The sequence below is a fragment of the Giraffa tippelskirchi genome, chromosome 4, assembly GCF_054371585.1.
Source record: "Giraffa tippelskirchi isolate mGirTip1 chromosome 4, T2T-mGirTip1v1.2.pri, whole genome shotgun sequence".
NCBI lineage: Eukaryota > Metazoa > Chordata > Mammalia > Artiodactyla > Giraffidae > Giraffa > Giraffa tippelskirchi.
This window is the reverse complement of record NC_137278.1, coordinates 25,893-44,060: the sequence shown is the minus strand read 5'-3', so window position 1 is coordinate 44,060 and position 18,168 is coordinate 25,893. Positions and strand designations below refer to the sequence as shown.

At 47.8% G+C, this 18,168-nt stretch overlaps 1 protein-coding gene across 1 annotated transcript; it reads right to left on the bottom strand.

The window, feature by feature from the left end:
* Nucleotides 1-1,710: 1,710 nt before the first annotated feature.
* Nucleotides 1,711-17,354, bottom strand: LOC145546542 (histone-lysine N-methyltransferase PRDM9-like). The gene is made up of 7 exons (XM_081593617.1): nt 17,346-17,354; nt 16,205-16,272; nt 14,567-14,760; nt 12,665-12,885; nt 10,555-10,608; nt 9,667-9,807; nt 1,711-1,866 (listed from the first exon to the last, which is right to left on the bottom strand). Exons 1-7 carry the CDS (start codon nt 17,352-17,354, stop codon nt 1,711-1,713), a joined length of 843 nt encoding a protein of 280 aa, XP_081449743.1.
* Between the last annotated feature and the right edge of the window lie 814 nt (nt 17,355-18,168).

Below are 18,168 nucleotides of genomic sequence, written 5' to 3'. Positions count from 1 at the left end.
CCAACCAGTCCATCCTAAAGGAAATCAGCTCTGAATATTCATTGGAAGGACTGATGCTGAAGTTGAAGCTCCAATACTTTGGCCACCTGATGGGAATCCTGACTCACTGAGAAAGACCCTGATGCTGGGAAGGATTGAAGGCAGGAGGAGAAGGGGATGACAGAGGATGAGATGGTTGGATGGCATCACCGACTCAATGGACTTGAGTTTGAGTTAGCTCCAGGAGTTGGTGATGGACAGGGAGGCCTGGTGTGCTGCAGTCCATGGGGTTGCAGAGTCGGACATGACTGAGTGACTGAACTGAACGAAACTGAGGCAAAAAGGGCCTGACTTCCTCAGCTTTACCCTACTCTGGTGATCCCAGAACCTCTTATTTAAAAATAGGAATTTTGCTTTGGCTCGATTTATAAATTGAAAAAGGTCTGTGCTGAATACCTTATACAATCTTTGAAGGCATAAAAATTTAACTCTGAAGTTACAGAGCATAGAACTTCCTAAAAGAAATTTCCAGCCAGTGAAGAGGGAAACCCTGTAGGGTCATGCTTTGAGAACTGCACCCTCTCCCATGAGGAGTCCAGGGGCTTATATAAGACGAGGGCTTGCAGTCAGGACTTAGAGATGGGGAACAGAGGTGTTAGGATCTTGTCAAAAACAGTCCTGGGCTAGTGTCAATAGCCCAGTAATTGAGTCTAGCAGTTCAGTGACTCTATGGCCTTTCTGATATGTAACTACAAGGGAAAGGGAGTGTTGTGAGTATAAGCAAAGGATAAGATGTGCAACACTGTGTCCTTACATGGCAGGGAGAGAGACAGAGAGACACACAGGCAGAGCAGCAGTCTTTTAGAGAGAATTTGCTGAGAACAGAGGACTGAGGTAGGGAGGGCCACTGATGAGAGAGCAGGCAGACTTCGTGACCGACCAGGAAGAGCTGATCTCTTTCATGGGCTTGAGCCAATTGTTATAGTCTCAGGACAAAGAAAGTTCCTATGAAATGGGATGGTGTTCTCATTGGTTGGGGGTCTTTTGATTGTCCACCTTGCCTAATATGGAGGTTGGAACTTGCTATTTAGGGACAGAATGTGAAGTGAAAAGTGAAGTGAAGTCGCTCAGTCGTGTCTGACTCTTCGCGACCCCATAGACTGTAGCCTACCAGGCTCCTCTGTCCATGGGATTTTCCAGGCGAGAATACTGGAGTGGGTTGCCATTTCCTTCTCCAGAAGATCTTCCTGACCCAGGGATTGAACCTGGGTCTCCTACATTGTAAGCAGACAGTTTACCGTCTGAGCCACCAGGCAAGTCCAAGGGCCAGAATGACGAATGACAAACAGAATGGCCCATGACAGTGGTTGCCATGGAGCTTAGCTAATTCTGGAAATATTGCCCTGTGACCCCAGTATGTGGTTCCATAGTTTATGCTTTAGAAAGACCATGTTGAGATGGGGTGTAAGATTCACCGTGGGGGCAGGGAGCTTTGTTAGGGCCTGATGGAGGGATCAGGCTTGAGCCAAGGTTATGGCCCTAGAGGGAAATCAGTGTGGGGACTGGCCATAGGCTCTGGAGGGGGAACTGGCAGTCGCTGGGGCACAAGGAAGTGGAAGACTGGGAGGCCCTGGGCGTCTGGGCGTCTGGGCTCAGCAGCCAGGGGAGGTCAGGCTGCCTCCTGGGTGTGGGTGCAGCGGGATCACAGTCCTCTGTGAGGCCTCTTGGCCCTCAAGGTGAGACGGGGATGCGGTGGCTGGACAGATGCACCTGGTCTGGGAGAGGGTCCAGGCTGGAAATATCACTGGAATCGTTGCAGGAAGAGGAGAGGCCGGGCAGGCGCATGTGGGTCATAGCAGACTCCACGCGGGTGACTGTGGTGCAGTCCTGGTGGAATCAACTCACAGCCAGAAAGGGCTGCCTGTCAGGAGCTCAGCTTCTTTCTCTGTTCCTATGAAACCCCTGTGTCAGAGTCTGAAACCCTGTCAGGAGACTTCTGAGCCCAGTGTTGCATGGTTTCATCAAAGGGCATGTGACCATGCTCAGTCATGTCTGACCCTGGGGACTGTAGCCTGCCAGGCTCCTCTGCCCTTGGAATTTTTCAGGCAAGAATGCTGGAGTGGACTGCCATTTCCTCCTCCAGAGAATCTTCCCAACCCAGGGATCGAATCCCCTTCTCCTGTGTCTCCTGTATTGGCAGGTGGGTTCTTTACCACTGAGCCACCCGGGAAGCCTTTTCATCAAAGGGTCCCTGGGAAAACAGAACCACTGCCGGCCCTGCCCGTGTCCTCACTGGCGATGAGCCCCATCAGGGCCCCGAGGCTCACAGACGACAGGGAGCTCTTGCCCTCAGGACTGGCTCCTCCTTCCAACCAGCTGCTGGTTAGAGGCCCAGGCATCCCCATCCTGGCTCCAGGCTCCAGCACCTGGCTTCTGTGATAGTTTAAGGGTAAGGAAGACCCTCACACTCCTGTACCTGCCTGGGGTCAAGAATGTCTTAAAATCTGCACCTCGCATATCATGGAGGGCTGAGTGTTTCCAGCGAGTATGGGGAAACCATGGGGCGTGAGGTTCCTGCGTGTGCAGGGCCTTCCCAGTGCAGAGGTCTGTGCGTTTCCCCGGCCAGTCAGCTCCCCACGTCATCCTCCCAGGAAGCCCAGACCCAGGGTCACCAGGGCAGAGGCCCTCTCTCCCTTTATGTGTAGCTGTCAGTCCCACAGTGAGGAACCCGGTGCCCACCCTCCGCCGTTTCTCTGTGTGCTGCTCCTTTCCAGATGACATGTTCAGAGGTTTGAGCATTCTCAGCTGCCACACCCTGGAGAGACCTCTGTAAAATCAAGCCCACTGTTTATGAAAGCTCCATTTTGCCTTTAGTCTACAGATTCTGCTCATTTCCAAAGCTGTCAGCGCCTTTTGCCTCATCCCGCACAGTGAGGTTTTTCTATGTAGTTCTATTACAGTCAGATGCGGTGTCCCATTGTGTGTTCCACTCCTACACCCAAAATAACTAAAATCAAATAGATTATAACCGACCCCTTTGGCTATACACATCTGCAGGCTCAGACAAATGCATAGTGACAGGTATCCATTCTAAAGTATCACATGGAATCTTTTAAACCCCCACCCCATGATCTGCTTATTATTTGTGTAGCTTTGCCTCATCCAGGATGTCATAAATGGGGTCACAGTGATGTAGGAGATAGCTGGGCTCCAGGTTAGACACTAGCAACTGGCCTCCTGTTTGCATTTCACAGGGCATGAAGAAGTGGGCTTCAGCTGGATACTCACAACGGTTAGCATTTCCTGAGACAAGAGATAGCTGGACGCCAGTTAAGGCATTTACAATCAGCCTCTTTTGCCTTCTGAAATGGAAGTAACAACAGAAACAGGGTAAATAGCCAGGGTTTGTCACTTGGAAACACGTTCAAGTAACAGTTATGGCAATAGTCAAGGTAATAGTCAAGGCAAGGACAAAGAGGGGCAAAACCCTGTGTGAGAAAAGGAGTCAGGAATCGCTGCTCCCCGTCTTTTGGGACAAAGGAGATACTCCACATGCACAGGAAGGCTCTTTGTGGGTTGAAAGTCTGGGGACAGTGCCAGGCCATAATGAGTCTTGCGCCTCCCTTCACTTTGAGGTCCATCTTGGCTGAGGGGTGTGTGCACACCAAGGGGAGGGTCCCAGCTTAGATCAGGTTGAAAAAGAAACCAGATAACTGGCTGAAGGAAGACAAAGACCCGGAAGATCCGACCTGTATGAATGACTCAACCGCCTCTTTACTGCGCTCCTCCTCACCAGGGGGGCTGCCCACACACTTTCTCTCCAGATGTGCGTCTCTGCCTTGCTTCTGTCTCAACTAAACAAATTGTTTCTCTCTGTGCTCTCCCACTTGTTGTTACGCTATGTCTATGATAATGAATTTTATACTTGCATTTACAGTCTCTGCCTCCGGGATAAATGCGTTTTTCCCTGGGACAAAGAGTCAAGGGAAAACGTCTTCTAGCCTGTAGCCCTTGCTGCTCTGGTGTCTAGGATTCCTGGTTTTCATCCAGGCTGGCCGGGTTCAGTTCCTGGGCAGGGAATTAAGATCCCGCTTCATGCCCTGCTCACTGTCTTACCAAGTCCAAGCTCACTCTGCTCGTCTCACAACAGGCCAATGAATCCAAAGTGTCGAGGCAAGGAAGAGACTTTAATTGGGGAACCAGCTGACCGAGAAGATGGCAGGCTAGTGCCTCAAAATATCCATCTTGTCAGGGCCTGGTGGCCACGCTTTTTTATGGGTCAGAAATGGAGGGAGGTGAGGAAACAAAGCAAGAAGACTTTTCAATCCTTGCAGATGTCTCCTAGAATGGCAAGCCTCAGGCAGGGGGATGTGTTAGTCTCACTTCCTTACAGTCCTTCATATGGGGCTCAGATTATCTCCCAGAGGCAGGCCATTATGTATATTTATTATAACAAAAAAGAGTTACAGTCATAGAAGCAGAGCCAGTGTAAATTTAAAATTAACCCTCCCTGGTTACAACTGCTGCCTCGTTGAGTTCAATAGTGTGTGCAGCTTCTTTACACTGGATTCTTTCACTAACAGTGTATGAGCTGATGGTTCATTCCGTTCTATTGCTAAGTGGTGTTCCATTGCTTATGCTTGTAAAGAAAAACAATTTTCCTTTTACCCTTCCAGATTTTTGGTAGAGACTTCCCCTGTAAAAAAGAAAAAAGAGATTACCAGGAGAAAAACAGAAGTTTAATAACCTGTATACCTCCTGTATGGGTTTTCCTGGCAGCTCAGATGGTAAAGAATCCACCTGCAATGCGGGAGACCTGGGTTCGATCCCCGGGTTGGGAAGATCCCCTGGAGGAGGGCACAGCAACTCACTTCAGTATTCTTGCCTGGAGAGCCCCCCTGGACAGAGGAGCCTGGCAGGTTACAGTCCATGGGGTCGCAAAGAGTCGGACATGACTGAGCGACTAAGCACCTACCTCCTGTATATACAAGAGCTACCCAGAAAAAGTGAGGTACTCCCTGTAACGTCCAAGGCCATTATTTAAAATACTATCTTCAGATAAAAACAATAGGAGAAAGTCCTTGGGGGAGGTTATCACGCAAAACGCAGTAAAGAAATGTATGAATGTTTGCAGATTTAAGTCAGGGCTCCATCATTGAAAAGAGCTGCTTGAGGTTTAATCATCCTTCTATTTCTGGTGCAAAGAGGGATAGCCCTTATATATGGAAATTTTTCTATTGTAAATGTCCTTCATCTCCATACAGTTTTCTGAGATTCCTGTTTGTTTTTTTTTTTTAATGAGACTGAAATATTCCTTATGCCAGAAAGGCATTTCTTGGGGCGGCGTATTCTGTTTGCCTTGACATGGATGTATCCCACTTTGCTTGTGCATTCAAGGATATCCTTATTTGTTCAAGTTTTTAGCTATTATTAATAGTGCTGCTGTGCATAATTTCCTCCTTGTTTGAATTTGGAGATAGGTTTTCAAAGCAGTTCACTAAATACTGAGCATCCCAAGGTGAGACTTGTTTAGCTTTGGAACAAAATGCCCAGCTGTGTTACAAAGTGGCTGTACAGGCATCCCACTGTTAGGGGAAGCACACTGACTGAGACCGCCCACCCTGCCCAGGCACCATGGTAACCATTTGCATGAGTTGTTTTATGACTGGAGGTCCTGGTAAGGAACATGGAACTCATAAGCCACCACCAACCGAAAGAGTTCGGGAAAGGTCAAAAGGAGACACCATATGTCCAACCACCTCCTAGAATCCTCTCTGGCATCCATCTTGGCTGAACAGGGTGTGCACTGTTGTAGCCATGTTCTCCGGGAAGCAAACTCACTCAGAAGGACAACGCAAATAGTGGAGTGCAATTTATTACAGAGTCTCCTCTTAGCCAAGGACCCTGACCAGTTTGTGTGACAACCTTATATACCATAAGTGTACGTGTCTAAACCCACATCCCCAGATTCCTTGAAACTAGTCTGGATAGTGTAAAGGAGAGATATAATCAAGGCTAGCTGTGATTTATATGCAGTAAGTCTTAGTTGGATAAACAGGGTAACATATATCAATAGATATTGTACAGATAATTTGTTTTGCTTTGGGGTAAATTAGCACACTCCCTTGGTGACAGTCCTGAAGGCCTTTTATCCGGGGGTCAGTTTTCCAATTGATATGTCGTCTCCATGGATACTGGGCATATAATTTAGTGTCCATCGGGTGAGCACCCAGGCATATAGTCCAAATTTCACAGTGGTTTCATGACGGAGACTGATTTTCAAGATGGAATCTGTTTGGCCTACTTTCCTCCTTCAGCACTACCAGGCAGGACTCTGAGTCAGAATGATTGGCTAAAGACAACCTGGAAACTAATCCCATCACCATAAAACCTGGGTTCCCTTCCCCTACTGCTCTCCACCTGGGCGCCCTTCCCAATAAAATCTCTTTCTTTGTCAGCACGTGTGTCTCCTTGGACAATTCATTTCCGAGTGTTAGACAAGAGCCCAATTTCGGGGCCTGGAAGGAGTCCCCCTTCCTTCAACACCACCAGCAATGAAGGAGAGCTTTTGTTGTTCCTCACACTCCAGCAATCGCTACTGTCATATATTCGGAGCTCAGCAGTGCTAATAGGTGCAGTGTGTTAACTCATGATTTTAATTGTTATTCCCTAGTAGTATGATACTTTTGTATAATTTTTCTATGATATTGAGCATCTGCATATCTCCTTTGGCCAGGTTTTCCTGGTTAGATCCTTACCCTTTTTTTTTTTTTGTTTAATTTAAACTGGGGCTGTTTTAGAGGTCTTTGTCTATTTTAGGTCCAAATCCTTTATTAGATATGTGTTTGCAAATATTATTCTCCCAGTTTGTGGCTTGTCTTTAGACTTTCTGAATAAGGTCTTTCAGGGGAGAAATTTTTTATTTTATAAAGTCCACATATTTTTTTCTTTTGTGTATTGGCGTTTTCTGTGTTACAACTCAAAGCTCATGATATGCAGACCAAAGCCAAAGTCATGTATATTTTCTTATATATACAAGTAATTTTGATTGTTTTGCATTTTAAATGTCTGTTAATGAATCTGAGTGAATTTGGTGTAAGTTTTACAGTTTGTGTTTACAGTCATTTCATTTCATATGGTTTCCAGTTGATTGTTCTGTAACTATTTTGGAGAAATCATAAGATATTCATCTCTATTTCAGTTTGAATTTCTTATCTGCAGCAGAACTGCACATATCTGCTCCACGGCCCCCTGGAGCCTGCTCCCTCTGAGATCCAGGAAACAGGAGGACCCACCAAACCGAGCCCATCCCTCATAAATGAGGTCAGGCTTCATGCTGTCTCTTCAGACTGTGTTCTTTCACTGCGTAATATGCACGTGAGATTTAACCATGCCTTTTGAGGGTTGGTGGTTCATTCCTTTCTACTGATGAGTAATACTCCATTGCATGTGTATGGGAGGAAAAACAATTTTCATTCTGCCCTTCCATAATAAAAGACAAATCACCAGGAGAAAAAACAGAAGCATACCTCCTCTATGTTTCCCTGATGGCTTGCAGAACAGGGGAGATGGGTTTGATTTCTGGGTTGTGAAGATCCCCTGGAGAAGGAATTGGCAACCCACTCCAGTATTCTTGCCTGGGGAATCCAATAGACAGAGGAGCCTGGGGGGCTACAGTCCATGGGATCCCAGAGTTGAACATGACTTAGTGACTAAAACAACAAATGCCTACTGTATACAGGGGAGCTACCAAAGAAAACTGAGTCAGTCCCTGAAATGTCCTAAGCCATCACCTTAAATACCATCTTCAGCTGAAGACGAAGTAAGACCTTGGGGAATGAGAGAAGCCAGTTATGGAAGGTTATCATCAAGACACAGTAAAGAAGGATGATTGTTGGTAGATTTAAGATAGGACCTTTCCATTGATAAGTTACTTGAGTTAATTATCCTTCTATTTCTGGTGCAAACAGGGGCAACCCTTAAATGCAGAGATTTCTCTGTTGTAAATGTCCTTCACAAAAGGCAATTGCTACTTAGTTTACTGGGAGTCCTCTTTTTTTCCCCTTGAAGCCGATGTAAATAATCCTCACACCAGAGAGGCTTATTTTGGGGTGGCCTGCTCTACTTGCCTTCAAGTTTTTAACTATTATGAATAGTGCTGCAGTGCAGAAGTTCATCTTTGTTTGCATTTGGGCATGCATTTTTCAAAGCAGTTTCTTAAATACTGGAGATAGCGATTGTTGGATCCCAAGGTGAGGTTTGTTTAGCTTCGGAGAAAACTGCCCAACTGTGTTACAAAGTGGCTATGCATGCAGCGTACCAGCAGTGAGGGGGCATTCCTGCTGTTCCTCAGCCTCCAGTAATTGGTATTGTCATATATTTAGAATTTACAGTCCTAATAATATGTGTGATGTGATATCTCATGATTTTAATTTCTAATTCCCTAATGGTGTATGATGTTGAGCATGTTTTTGTTTTTGACTATCTGTATATCTTTTTTTGGCTGGGTGTCTGTTCAGATCTTTATTCGTTTTTTTATGGGGTTGTTCAAGAGGTCTTTGTCTATTTTGAGTCCAAATCCTTCATCAGATATGAGTTTTGCAAATACTTCTCTCCCAGATTGTGGCTTGTCTTTTGATTTTCTGAATAAGATCTTTAAGAAACGATCTTTATTCGTTTTTTTATGGGGTTGTTCAAGAGGTCTTTGTCTATTTTGAGTCCAAATCCTTCATCAGATATGAGTTTTGCAAATACTTCTCTCCCAGATTGTGGCTTGTCTTTTGATTTTCTGAATAAGATCTTTAAGAATCAGTTCAGTTCAGTTCAGTCGCTCAATCTTGTCTGACTCTTTGTGGCCCCATGGACTGCAGCACACCAGGCCTCCCTGTCCATCACCAACTCCCGGAGTTTACTCAAACTCATGTCCATTGAGTCAGTGATGCCATCCAACGATCTCATCCTCTGTCGTCCCCTTCTCCTCCCACCTCCAATCTTTCCCAGCATCAGGGTCTTTTCAAATGAGTCAGCTCTTGGCATCAGGTGGCCAAAGGATTGGAGTTTCATCTTCAGCATCAGTCCTTCCAATAAATATTTCAGGACTGATTTCCTTTTGGATGGACTGGTTCGTGCTCCTTGAAGACTACTGGACTCTCAAGAGCCTTCTCCAACACCACAGTTGAAAAGCATCAATTCTTTGGTGCTCAGCTTTCCTTATAGTCCAACTCTCACATCCGTACATGACTAGTGGAAAAACCATAGCCTTGACTAGATGGACCTTTGTTGGCAAAGTAATGTCTCTGCTTTTTAATATGCTAGGTTGGTCATAACTTTTCTTCTAAGGAGAAAGCATCTTAATTTCATGGCTGTAGTAGTTGTGCATGGGCTTAGTTGCTCCATGGCAGGCGGGATCTTCCCAGATCAGGGATTGAACCCATGTCTCCTGCATTGGCAGGTGGATTCTTAACCACCAAGGAAGTCATTCCCCTCCCTCCTTCCTGCCAACCTCCTCCTTTAAAAAAAGACTAAAAGCAACCTGTTTAGTAAGTTTTCAGGGGTCTGAGCTCTGAGGTCAGCGTCTGTGGTGTCATTCTCCCAAAGGCTTCAGATACCGGTTGGGCTCATGAGTCTGGCAACCAGGGTGGGTCTGGTGGCTGAAGACAGGCTTGGCCTCTGGACCTCTGCCCTCACCGACTCACGTAGGGTCCCCGAGCCCTGGCAGCCAAGCAGAGCGGCGCACAGGTGAGGCTGGTACAGCCGTGGGACCGCTGCATTCAGAGTGGAGCCTGCGGCGGAGGCAGCTGGCTGTCCGTCCCCGTGACTGCTGCTGTCCTGGGTGCCCGTGCAGGGCAGTCACGGTGTCAGGTGAGGCCTGGCCGCTGTCGTGGGGACAGGATGGGACCTCAGACAGCTCACATCCCCACCCCACCCCCCGCTTCAGATCGTGGCTTGTGGCTGCTGTCAGCTCCCTGGGCTGGGAGGCTGTGTAAAGCACCAGTCCCATTGCTCAAGGTCAGCTGAGACCCCAAGCTCTGGGGTCACACACCGTCCCCGCCACCATGCAGGTCGTCCCACTTCTGTGAGGGAGGGCCTGTGCGGGGCTGTGGGTGATGGGGGATTTGGGGGTGTTGTGGGCTGGCCCAGGAGCCAGCTTTTTGAGGGGAAGAGAGGGGAGCAGAGGGGAGGGAGAAGCTATGAATTGCTCAGGCCTGCAGGGGATTCCAGGCCCAGCTCCGGTGGGAGGTGCAGGTGAGAAGCCCCTGCAAGTTGCTCGGTCCCCACCGTATTTCAGTTGAAGCCCCTCTGCCTGTACCACCCTTAACTCTCCCTCCCGTGGCCCCTGCCTAAAGCCGCAGAAGATGGGGAGTCTATATGGCTTCCCTTCCTGTAGGGAAATCAAGCCACAGACAAACGTGTTCCTTTGAGAAAGCATGAAAGAAACGAGAAAATAATAGGGGGTGGTTATTACTGACATGGTTCATGTAGAGACGCTTCAGAAGCCTGGCACAGGGAGGGAACTGAGGGCCATCGCCCCCAGTCCTGGAGTTTGCACCCTCCGCCCCCTGCCCCATGGCCCACTCTCCCCTTGGTGTCTTCTGGTGACTGGGCGGACTTCAGCCTCCTAAACACATCCTGGAAGGATGAGGCCAGGGCAGAGGTCATTCACAGAGGGGAGGGTGTGGTCGACTCTTTAGAACGCCATTGTCTCCACTCTCTGTCGGAACTCAGTTCTGGGTCTAAGCAAGAGTAGCTTCCTGATGCCGTCCCCACCTTCACTCACCGGGGGGCCTTTGTGTCCACCTTGTCCCTTCGTGCAGCCTGGTCACCCCTGGGACCCGTGCTGTGCGTATCTGCTCTGCTCACCCCGGGTCCATCAGACTTCACTCATAAAAGGGACGTGTAAGGATGAACTATTCCATAGTTAAGAATTTCAAGGTCATGACACCGTTGGCCAGAGCATGTGGACACAGGTACGAGGCCCGTGCATAGAGAAGCCACTGTGTGGGCTTTGAGGACCCTCCGTGTGGGGGTGGGATGGGGGCCGGACAGGGACTTCCTTCACACGCGGCTCCAGGCTCTGTTCTTGGCAGGCGGACGACTGTCGGCACTGCCTGTCTGTGGAGGGGCTATGGGGCTGCCCAGCTCAGCAGGAACGGCAGTGGTGGGAAGGGAGGTCACCCTCCCTTAGCATCCCTGACCTCACACCCACTCCTCAGGGCAGCCAAGTGCCTAAATGGCCCCTTCCTCGTCTAGTTCTGAAAACCTGGAAGGTGTGGGGGCTGAAGGACATGCAGAAAACAAAATTCTGTAAAGCAATTATCCTTCAATTAAAAAATAAGAAAAAGTTAAAGAAAAAAACACAAAGAACAGCAAAGGTGGGGCTTGCCTTCTCATCCAGCCTCTGCCAGATTCTCCCTGTGCTCATGCATCAGACTAAAATGCTGCTGACTCCACCGCGTATCACAGATAAGAACAGAGACACAGAGAGGCTGAGCATCTTGCCCCAGGTCACAGAGCTGCTGAGGGCAGGGCTGAGAACTGGATCCCTGTGGTTGAATCTGGAGTCCAGATGCTGTGATGACCCTGAGAGAGTGGCAAAGACCAGATGGTCCAGGCTGAGCAAGGCACACATACACACACACACACATGCATGAGGCCTTCACCTTTGAGGCCACAGAAGTCAGAGGAAACCAGAGGGCAACCAGGAGAGGCCAAAGGAAAGTCGAGGTCTATAAGGAGGAGAGACCACACTTCCCAGGAGGCCGAGGAATTCTCTTCCCTGGTGAGTCTGTCTCAAACCCTAGATTCCTCTTCCTGGACCCAAGATCCGACTGTCCCATGACCTAACTGAGTTGGCTCCAGAATTATGCCTTCCCAGGGGTTCAGCTACCACTGGACCCCACTGCTCTCAGTAATAAGCGGGGAATAAGTACATAGTCTGGGCTTCAGATTTGTTTGGAGACAAAATGTATTAGGAGTACAAAAAACCACGAAGGCAATTGGCATGAACATCTCCAGAACACTTAAGAAACCCTCTGCTGTTTATCTACTTCCTCTCCTGTCATGAAAGTGGAAGGTCTATTTAATCAATTAATTCTGTGTTTATCACACTCTTTCTTTAAAATGTTCATTTATGTATTTATTTATTCGGCTGCACTACGTCTTAGTTGCAGCGTGTGGGAGTTAGTTCCCCAATCAGGTATTGAACATGGGTCTCTGCATTGGAATCTTGGCTACTAGACCACCTGGGAAGTCTCTCCTCATACTCTTGGGGACAGTAACAGGTCATAGACCACCTCCTCTGAGGCCCCCTTAGAGCTGAGGCATGGGGTGGCTGCAGTAATCCTCCTGTGGCTAAGATGTGGTTTGTTGGTCATGACTCACTCACACCCCCTGCACACATAGGCTTCTCCCCTGTGTGTGTCCTCTGGTTTGTGATGAGCCTTGACCTATCCTTGGAGACTTGCCCACACTCTCTGTATTTGGCTTTTATAATCCCTGAGACCCCTGCCCCCATGAATAATTTGCCTGTGTCCTCTGGATTCAGTTTCTGGCTTGTGCTGGGCTCTTCTGTCATTGTCTCATGCACCCCAGAACCCCCTATTTGTCCTCTGGGTGAGTAGGAAGAGGCCCTTGAAATCCTCTTCAGCCTTATGCTTTTCAGCAAAGGTTGGGGCCTTTTCTTTGCCTCGTGACCCTCAGGTTTGTCACTTGGGCTGTGTGGATCGGAATATCGCTGCTGCTGATTTTGATTCCTTGGGCAGAGATCCTCTGCTTGGAGGTGGTCTCTTTCAGATGGTCTCAGGAGCGTCTGAGAGGGGTGACTGTGTTGGACGTGTTCGCTGAAGAATTTCTGACTGGAGAAGGCCAGAGAGCAGGAGGCACGTGGGTGGATCTTGGGCTTCGGTTCTCCTGAAAGAGGAAGCTTTTGGTCAGGTAGCTGGTTTGCCATGGCAAGGCCTGCCCACTAATCATCTTAGGGTTGACAGCTCACGATTTGTCTCCCATCAAGTGTGTCTTTACAGTCCACTTTTCCATTCCATTCTTATTCTCTACATCTAGAGAAATCCAGGAAGCTTGTGTCAAGGGCCTTTTCTACACATCACCCAGACTAGGGACCTTCCAGCAGCATCGGAGGCAGCGTCTCTCCTGAGAGAGGTGGATCTGCAGGGACCTTTCCCTGCATGTAAGTATCTGAAAAGTCATGTCACCGTGGCCACAGGTGTTTTACCCTACTGAGAGATAAGACTCTTGATGACTTAGGTGGAATCTTCCTGAGTGGCTCCCTGTGAGGGGAGAGGGTCTATTAAGTTAGGGGCGCCTGGCCTGGAGCTCTCTGCATATGGGAGGCAGCACAGGGGGTGGTTAGAGCAGGTGTGAGTAAAGGTGACTTTGCAGCTCCTGGTTCAAAGAGCAGCTTTTGTGCCGATCTCTGCGGGAAGTGGGTTTCAGACTGGACGAGACCGAGTGGCCTAGTTCCCACTGACAACAGATCTCTGGCTCCTGCTGCCCTAACTGGTTCACAAATTGCTCCTCTCTCAGTTTTCCATAAATCAGAAAATAAAGACATGTCCTTTCTCAAGCGTCACCAGTATTCATACCTCATTTATTTCATTCAGTCTTAGTCCATTTAACATGCACTAGGAATTCCTGTTTAAAAATACACCTCCAGCCAGACTCCTCACACCCTCACTCCCGTGCATCTTCAGCCAGCCCACTCTCCCTTCATGTCTGGGAGTGAACTGACTTCTGAGGAGACCCCCCGCTACTGTCTCTTCCCAAAAATGAGCCAAAGCATCGTCACAGAACAGAGAACATGCCGCTTGCAGCTGAAAGCCGCACGGTTGTTCTGTGTCACCCAGGAAGACCCCTGGGGCCTGCACGTGGACACAGGCCCTGAGGTTTCTGTGTCCCGTCCAGCTCCTTTCTTGCCATCTGTGCTTCCTCCTGCGACCATTGGCATGGGCTCTCTTCCCGGCCCTGGGGCTGCGGCACTGGCTGCTCCCCTGCCTGAATCCTTTCCCAGGGGTGTTATCTCTGCAGAGACCCTGCCCCACCATCCTGCGCCACACCCCACCCTCTGCTCACGCTGATCCGAGGCAGTTTTCCTGCGCTGTTTTCCTCAGAGCACCAGCCCCTGTCTGGTATGAAGCCCGTGCTGCCCCAGGGCAGTGGTGCTGTCTGTTTCGGTGCGTGGAGCCCTGTCTGGCACAGAGTATGAGCTCACGTGACAACAAACTGAAACAGTGACTGAATGCAAATCACTGTACACGTGTCGCTTAGAAATGGGAGGAAATGAGGGAGAAACAGGGAGAGGTGAGAGGGCGGGTCGGTGCTGGGAAACGTGCTGTTTGTCTCTGAGCCGTTCAGCAGAAGGTGATGTGGCATAGTTTTTGCGTGAAATATTGAAAAGTAGAACTAACATTTTTAATATAGAAATCTTTTCTAACAGTCATATGAAATGAATCAAATTCTGAGGCATTTTAATTGCGACTTGACTGACTGTAGACTGAATTGTACTCTGCTTCAGAATCGGACCAGGGAGGCTCCCCAGGATGGGCTGGGGCCCTGGAAGAGGGGTTGCGCTCACCTCTCCCGGCCGCGAGCTCGCTCTTCCCCCTGCTGTCCCACTTGATGCCGAGGTCCTGGCCATACTCCTCCCCATACCAGACCAGCAGCTCACAGCCCGGCCTGACCACCCGGCAGGTTCGGTAGAAGATCTGCCTGTGATACTGGAAGGCCACCAGGTTCTGCTGCTCGTCGTCCTGGGCACAGTTCACGTACCTGGGGTCGAGGCCGGGAGAGGGAAAGAAACCTCAGGTGACGAGTGCCCTCCAGGGTCGGACCATGCCCAGCTCCTTGCCTTCAGGCTCTGAGGCCGCTGTGGCTCCCACCGCCCCTCATGGGGACCTTCTGTTCACACCTTCGACCAGGCCGTATGAATTCCTATTTCCAGATCCTGTTTCTGGTCCTCTTCCTGGCTGGAATGCTTTTCTTTCCTTACCTAATTAGCCATTTTCCAGAGCCCAGTTCCAGACTCGTCTCCACCTGGACTGTCCATGAGGCTGGTGACCTCCAGCTCCCCTAAACTCTAAATTAAGTTCTCTTTCATTCCACAGGACTTGGTGCTTCTAGGCTAACACACAGCCCTCAGCGCTCACCCCAGCCTGCCTTCTCTGTCGAGGCTTTTCTTCAATCTCCCCACGTGTAGCCAGGGTCCTATTTACTTGCCTACCCTCTCCCATCGAAACTTGGAGAGTGCTCTGACATAGCCTGAGACCCAGGACAGTAATAGTTCATTCACTTTCTGCCTGCCCTGATGAAAGGAGAGGCCCTCAGAGAATGGCCATGCTCACGGCCATCCTGCCCCTCATTCCTTCCCAGGCCTCAGGGCTCACTTCTCACTGGAACCAAGCCTGGGGAGCTTGTTGCCCACATGGGCTCAAGGTCTCCCATGTTAAGTTATCCTGGCACTGTGCAGTTACTCAAAGATAGAAAAATTAAAGTTCAGTTCAGTTCAGTCGCTCAGTCGTGTCCGACTCCTTGCGACCCCATGAATCGCAGCACGCCAGGCCTCCCTGTCCACCACCAACTCCTAGAGTTTACCCAAACCCATGTCCATCGAATCGGTGATGCCATCCAACCATCTCATCCTCTGTCGTCCCCTTCTCCTCCTGTCCCCAATCCTTCCCAGCATCAGGGTCTTTTCCAATGAGTCAACTCTTCGCGTGAGGTGGCCAAAGTATTGGAGTTTCAGCTTCAACATCAGTGTTTCCAATGAACAACCAGGACTGATCTCCTTTAGGATGGACTGGTTGGATCTTCTTGCAGTTCCTAAAATCAATTGCCTAATGTCTCTCTGCAGTATGTTCTCCAAAAGGACATGGGTTGTGTGATCTGCTTCAGTAATGAAGTTCACTGTCTAAACTGAAACATAAAGTGCTTGGTAAGTGTCAATTAAGTGAGTTAAACTGTCCCTGGTGAATCTAGACTCCTCAAGTTGTTTTCAAGTCCCCCAGTTTTGTTCAGCATATAGACTTGTGTTTTGAGGGCACATGCTATATTTTTAGTTCTTTCTTTCTAATGTCTTTTGAAATGAGAGAGTGTGATATGGAGGGAAAAGAGGAAAGAAGATGTGAAAGCTATTGAGGGAGACAGGTTGAGAAATAAAGGGGTGTGGGCTTGAGGGAAGAGCGACATCTACAAACTGCAGACTCACTGCACTCACCTCATCCAGTTGGCCAAAGACGTGTCCTTTCCATCCACATACTCATAGCAGTTTCTCCCTTTGGTGATCTGAGTGTCAGAAAAAGAGTTACAAGTTTTCTTCTCTCTTTTTTATTTGGTAGGAAGCAATAGAAGAACTATTTCTCTCTGCTGTCATTGGTGCTCTTCAGCCTGCATGGATTCAACTGCTTTCATCAAGAGGCTCTTTAGTTCTTCCTCCCTTTCTGCCATAAGGCTGGTGTCATCTGCATATCTGAGGTTATTGATATTTCTCCCGGCAATTTTGATTCCAGCTTGTGCTTCATCCAGCCCAGCATTTCTCAGGATGTACTCTGCATATAAGTTAAATAAGCAGGGTGACAATATAAAGCCTTGGCATATTCTTTTTCCTATTTGGAACCAGTCTGTTGTTCCATGTCCAGTTCTAACTGTTGCTTCCTGACGTGCATACAGATTTCTCAAGAGGCAGGTCAGGTGGTGTGGTATTCCTATCTCTTTCAGAATTTTCCCCAGTTTATTGTGATCCACACAGTCAAAGGCTTTGGCATAGTCAATAAAGCAGAAATAGATATTTTTCTGGAACTCTCTTGCTTTTTCCTTGATCTAGTGGATGTTGGCAATTTGGTCTCTGGTTCCTCCGCCTTTTCTAAATCCAGCTTGAATATCTGGAAGTTCACAGTTCATGTATTGTTGAAGTCTGGCTTGGAGAATTTTGAGCATTACTTTACTAGCGTATGAGATGAGTGCAATCGTGCGGCAGTTTGAACATTCTTTGTCATTGCCTTTATTTGGGACTGGAATGAAAACTGACCAAACCACCTAGATGTTTTCAATTGCATATGCTAAAAGAACCAGCTTTGCAGTTTCCAAGAGAAAAAGTGTCAATGTAACCAATTTTCTCTGAAGTCCAAGGAATATCATGGCCATCCTGCATCAAAAAGTCATCTTTCCTTTATGTAGTCATAGTTTCATGCCTAAATTATAGACCAAATAGTGCTCAAATTGACTCTGCTGTCAGGGGCAGGTCAGCTGATAAAAAGCTTAGATTGTCCCTCTGGAGGGAAGTGAGACCTTGGTCCCATCAGAAGAATCTGAGGGCTTAAGGGAATTTGCAGGAGTGGGGAAAGCTTGGTCCATCCTACATGTACCATAATCTTAAAATAATGCTTATTTACTTTACCGAAGTAAAAAAAAGATGATAAAAACAAATATAAATCACTGAAAGGTAAAGAAAGTCATAATCTGTGATCGAAAGCTGCATTCTAAGAAAACTGTGTTCTCTTAACCTAGAGACTAGGCTAAATTCCAGTCTGGTACCAGTTTACCAGATAACAAACAAAAAAGTTGTTTACGGGTAAGCTTAGAAAAGTCTTTTCCATATATCTTGAAGTAGCAGTATTTTTGCAAAGGCATCCGTGCGAAATCATAGAAGGCATGTTTAAAACCTGATTAAATTGAAATTGACAAAGTAATCTGGTCATTGCTGTGACTTGAAACACTTCAATATGATAACTAGAATTATAACTGACAGCCTTTTACCAGAACATATCAGATTTTCATGAATGTCACATAATTTCTAGGATATCTATATTAGTATCATCAACCATACAATGTAACTTGAGAAGATTCATCACTCCTTCTGACAACACTTCCCATGTAGTTTAACAGGCCAAATGAACTCAGGTTGTTTAATATCTCTCTTTGGGAGGTCTCAGGGGCCCTTTGAAGCATCCCAAAGTTAGCTAGAAGTCAATTATTTAGGAAGGTTTGTTCATAAATATCCAAAGGGTTTATAACAGTCAGGTAGGAATCACATAAGTCAGTGTGAAACAATACTTAGCCACTTAGCCAAAGTTAACAAAAGATTTCAAAGGTAAACCTAGAACAGATCACTTAAGAGGTAAAGAAACTTAAAATCCATCAGCAAAGGCAGTTCAACATCTCAGGAAAACTTGTACTACGCAC

Coding starts and splice junctions, on each gene's coding strand:
- LOC145546542 (XM_081593617.1), bottom strand. Junction 14,761..16,204: donor TCTTTGGCCAACTGGATGAG/GTGAGTGCAGTG, acceptor CCTCGACCCCAG/GTACGTGAACTGTGCCCAGG. Junction 1,867..9,666: donor CGGGGACCCTACGTGAGTCG/GTGAGGGCAGAG, acceptor TGATTCCACCAG/GACTGCACCACAGTCACCCG.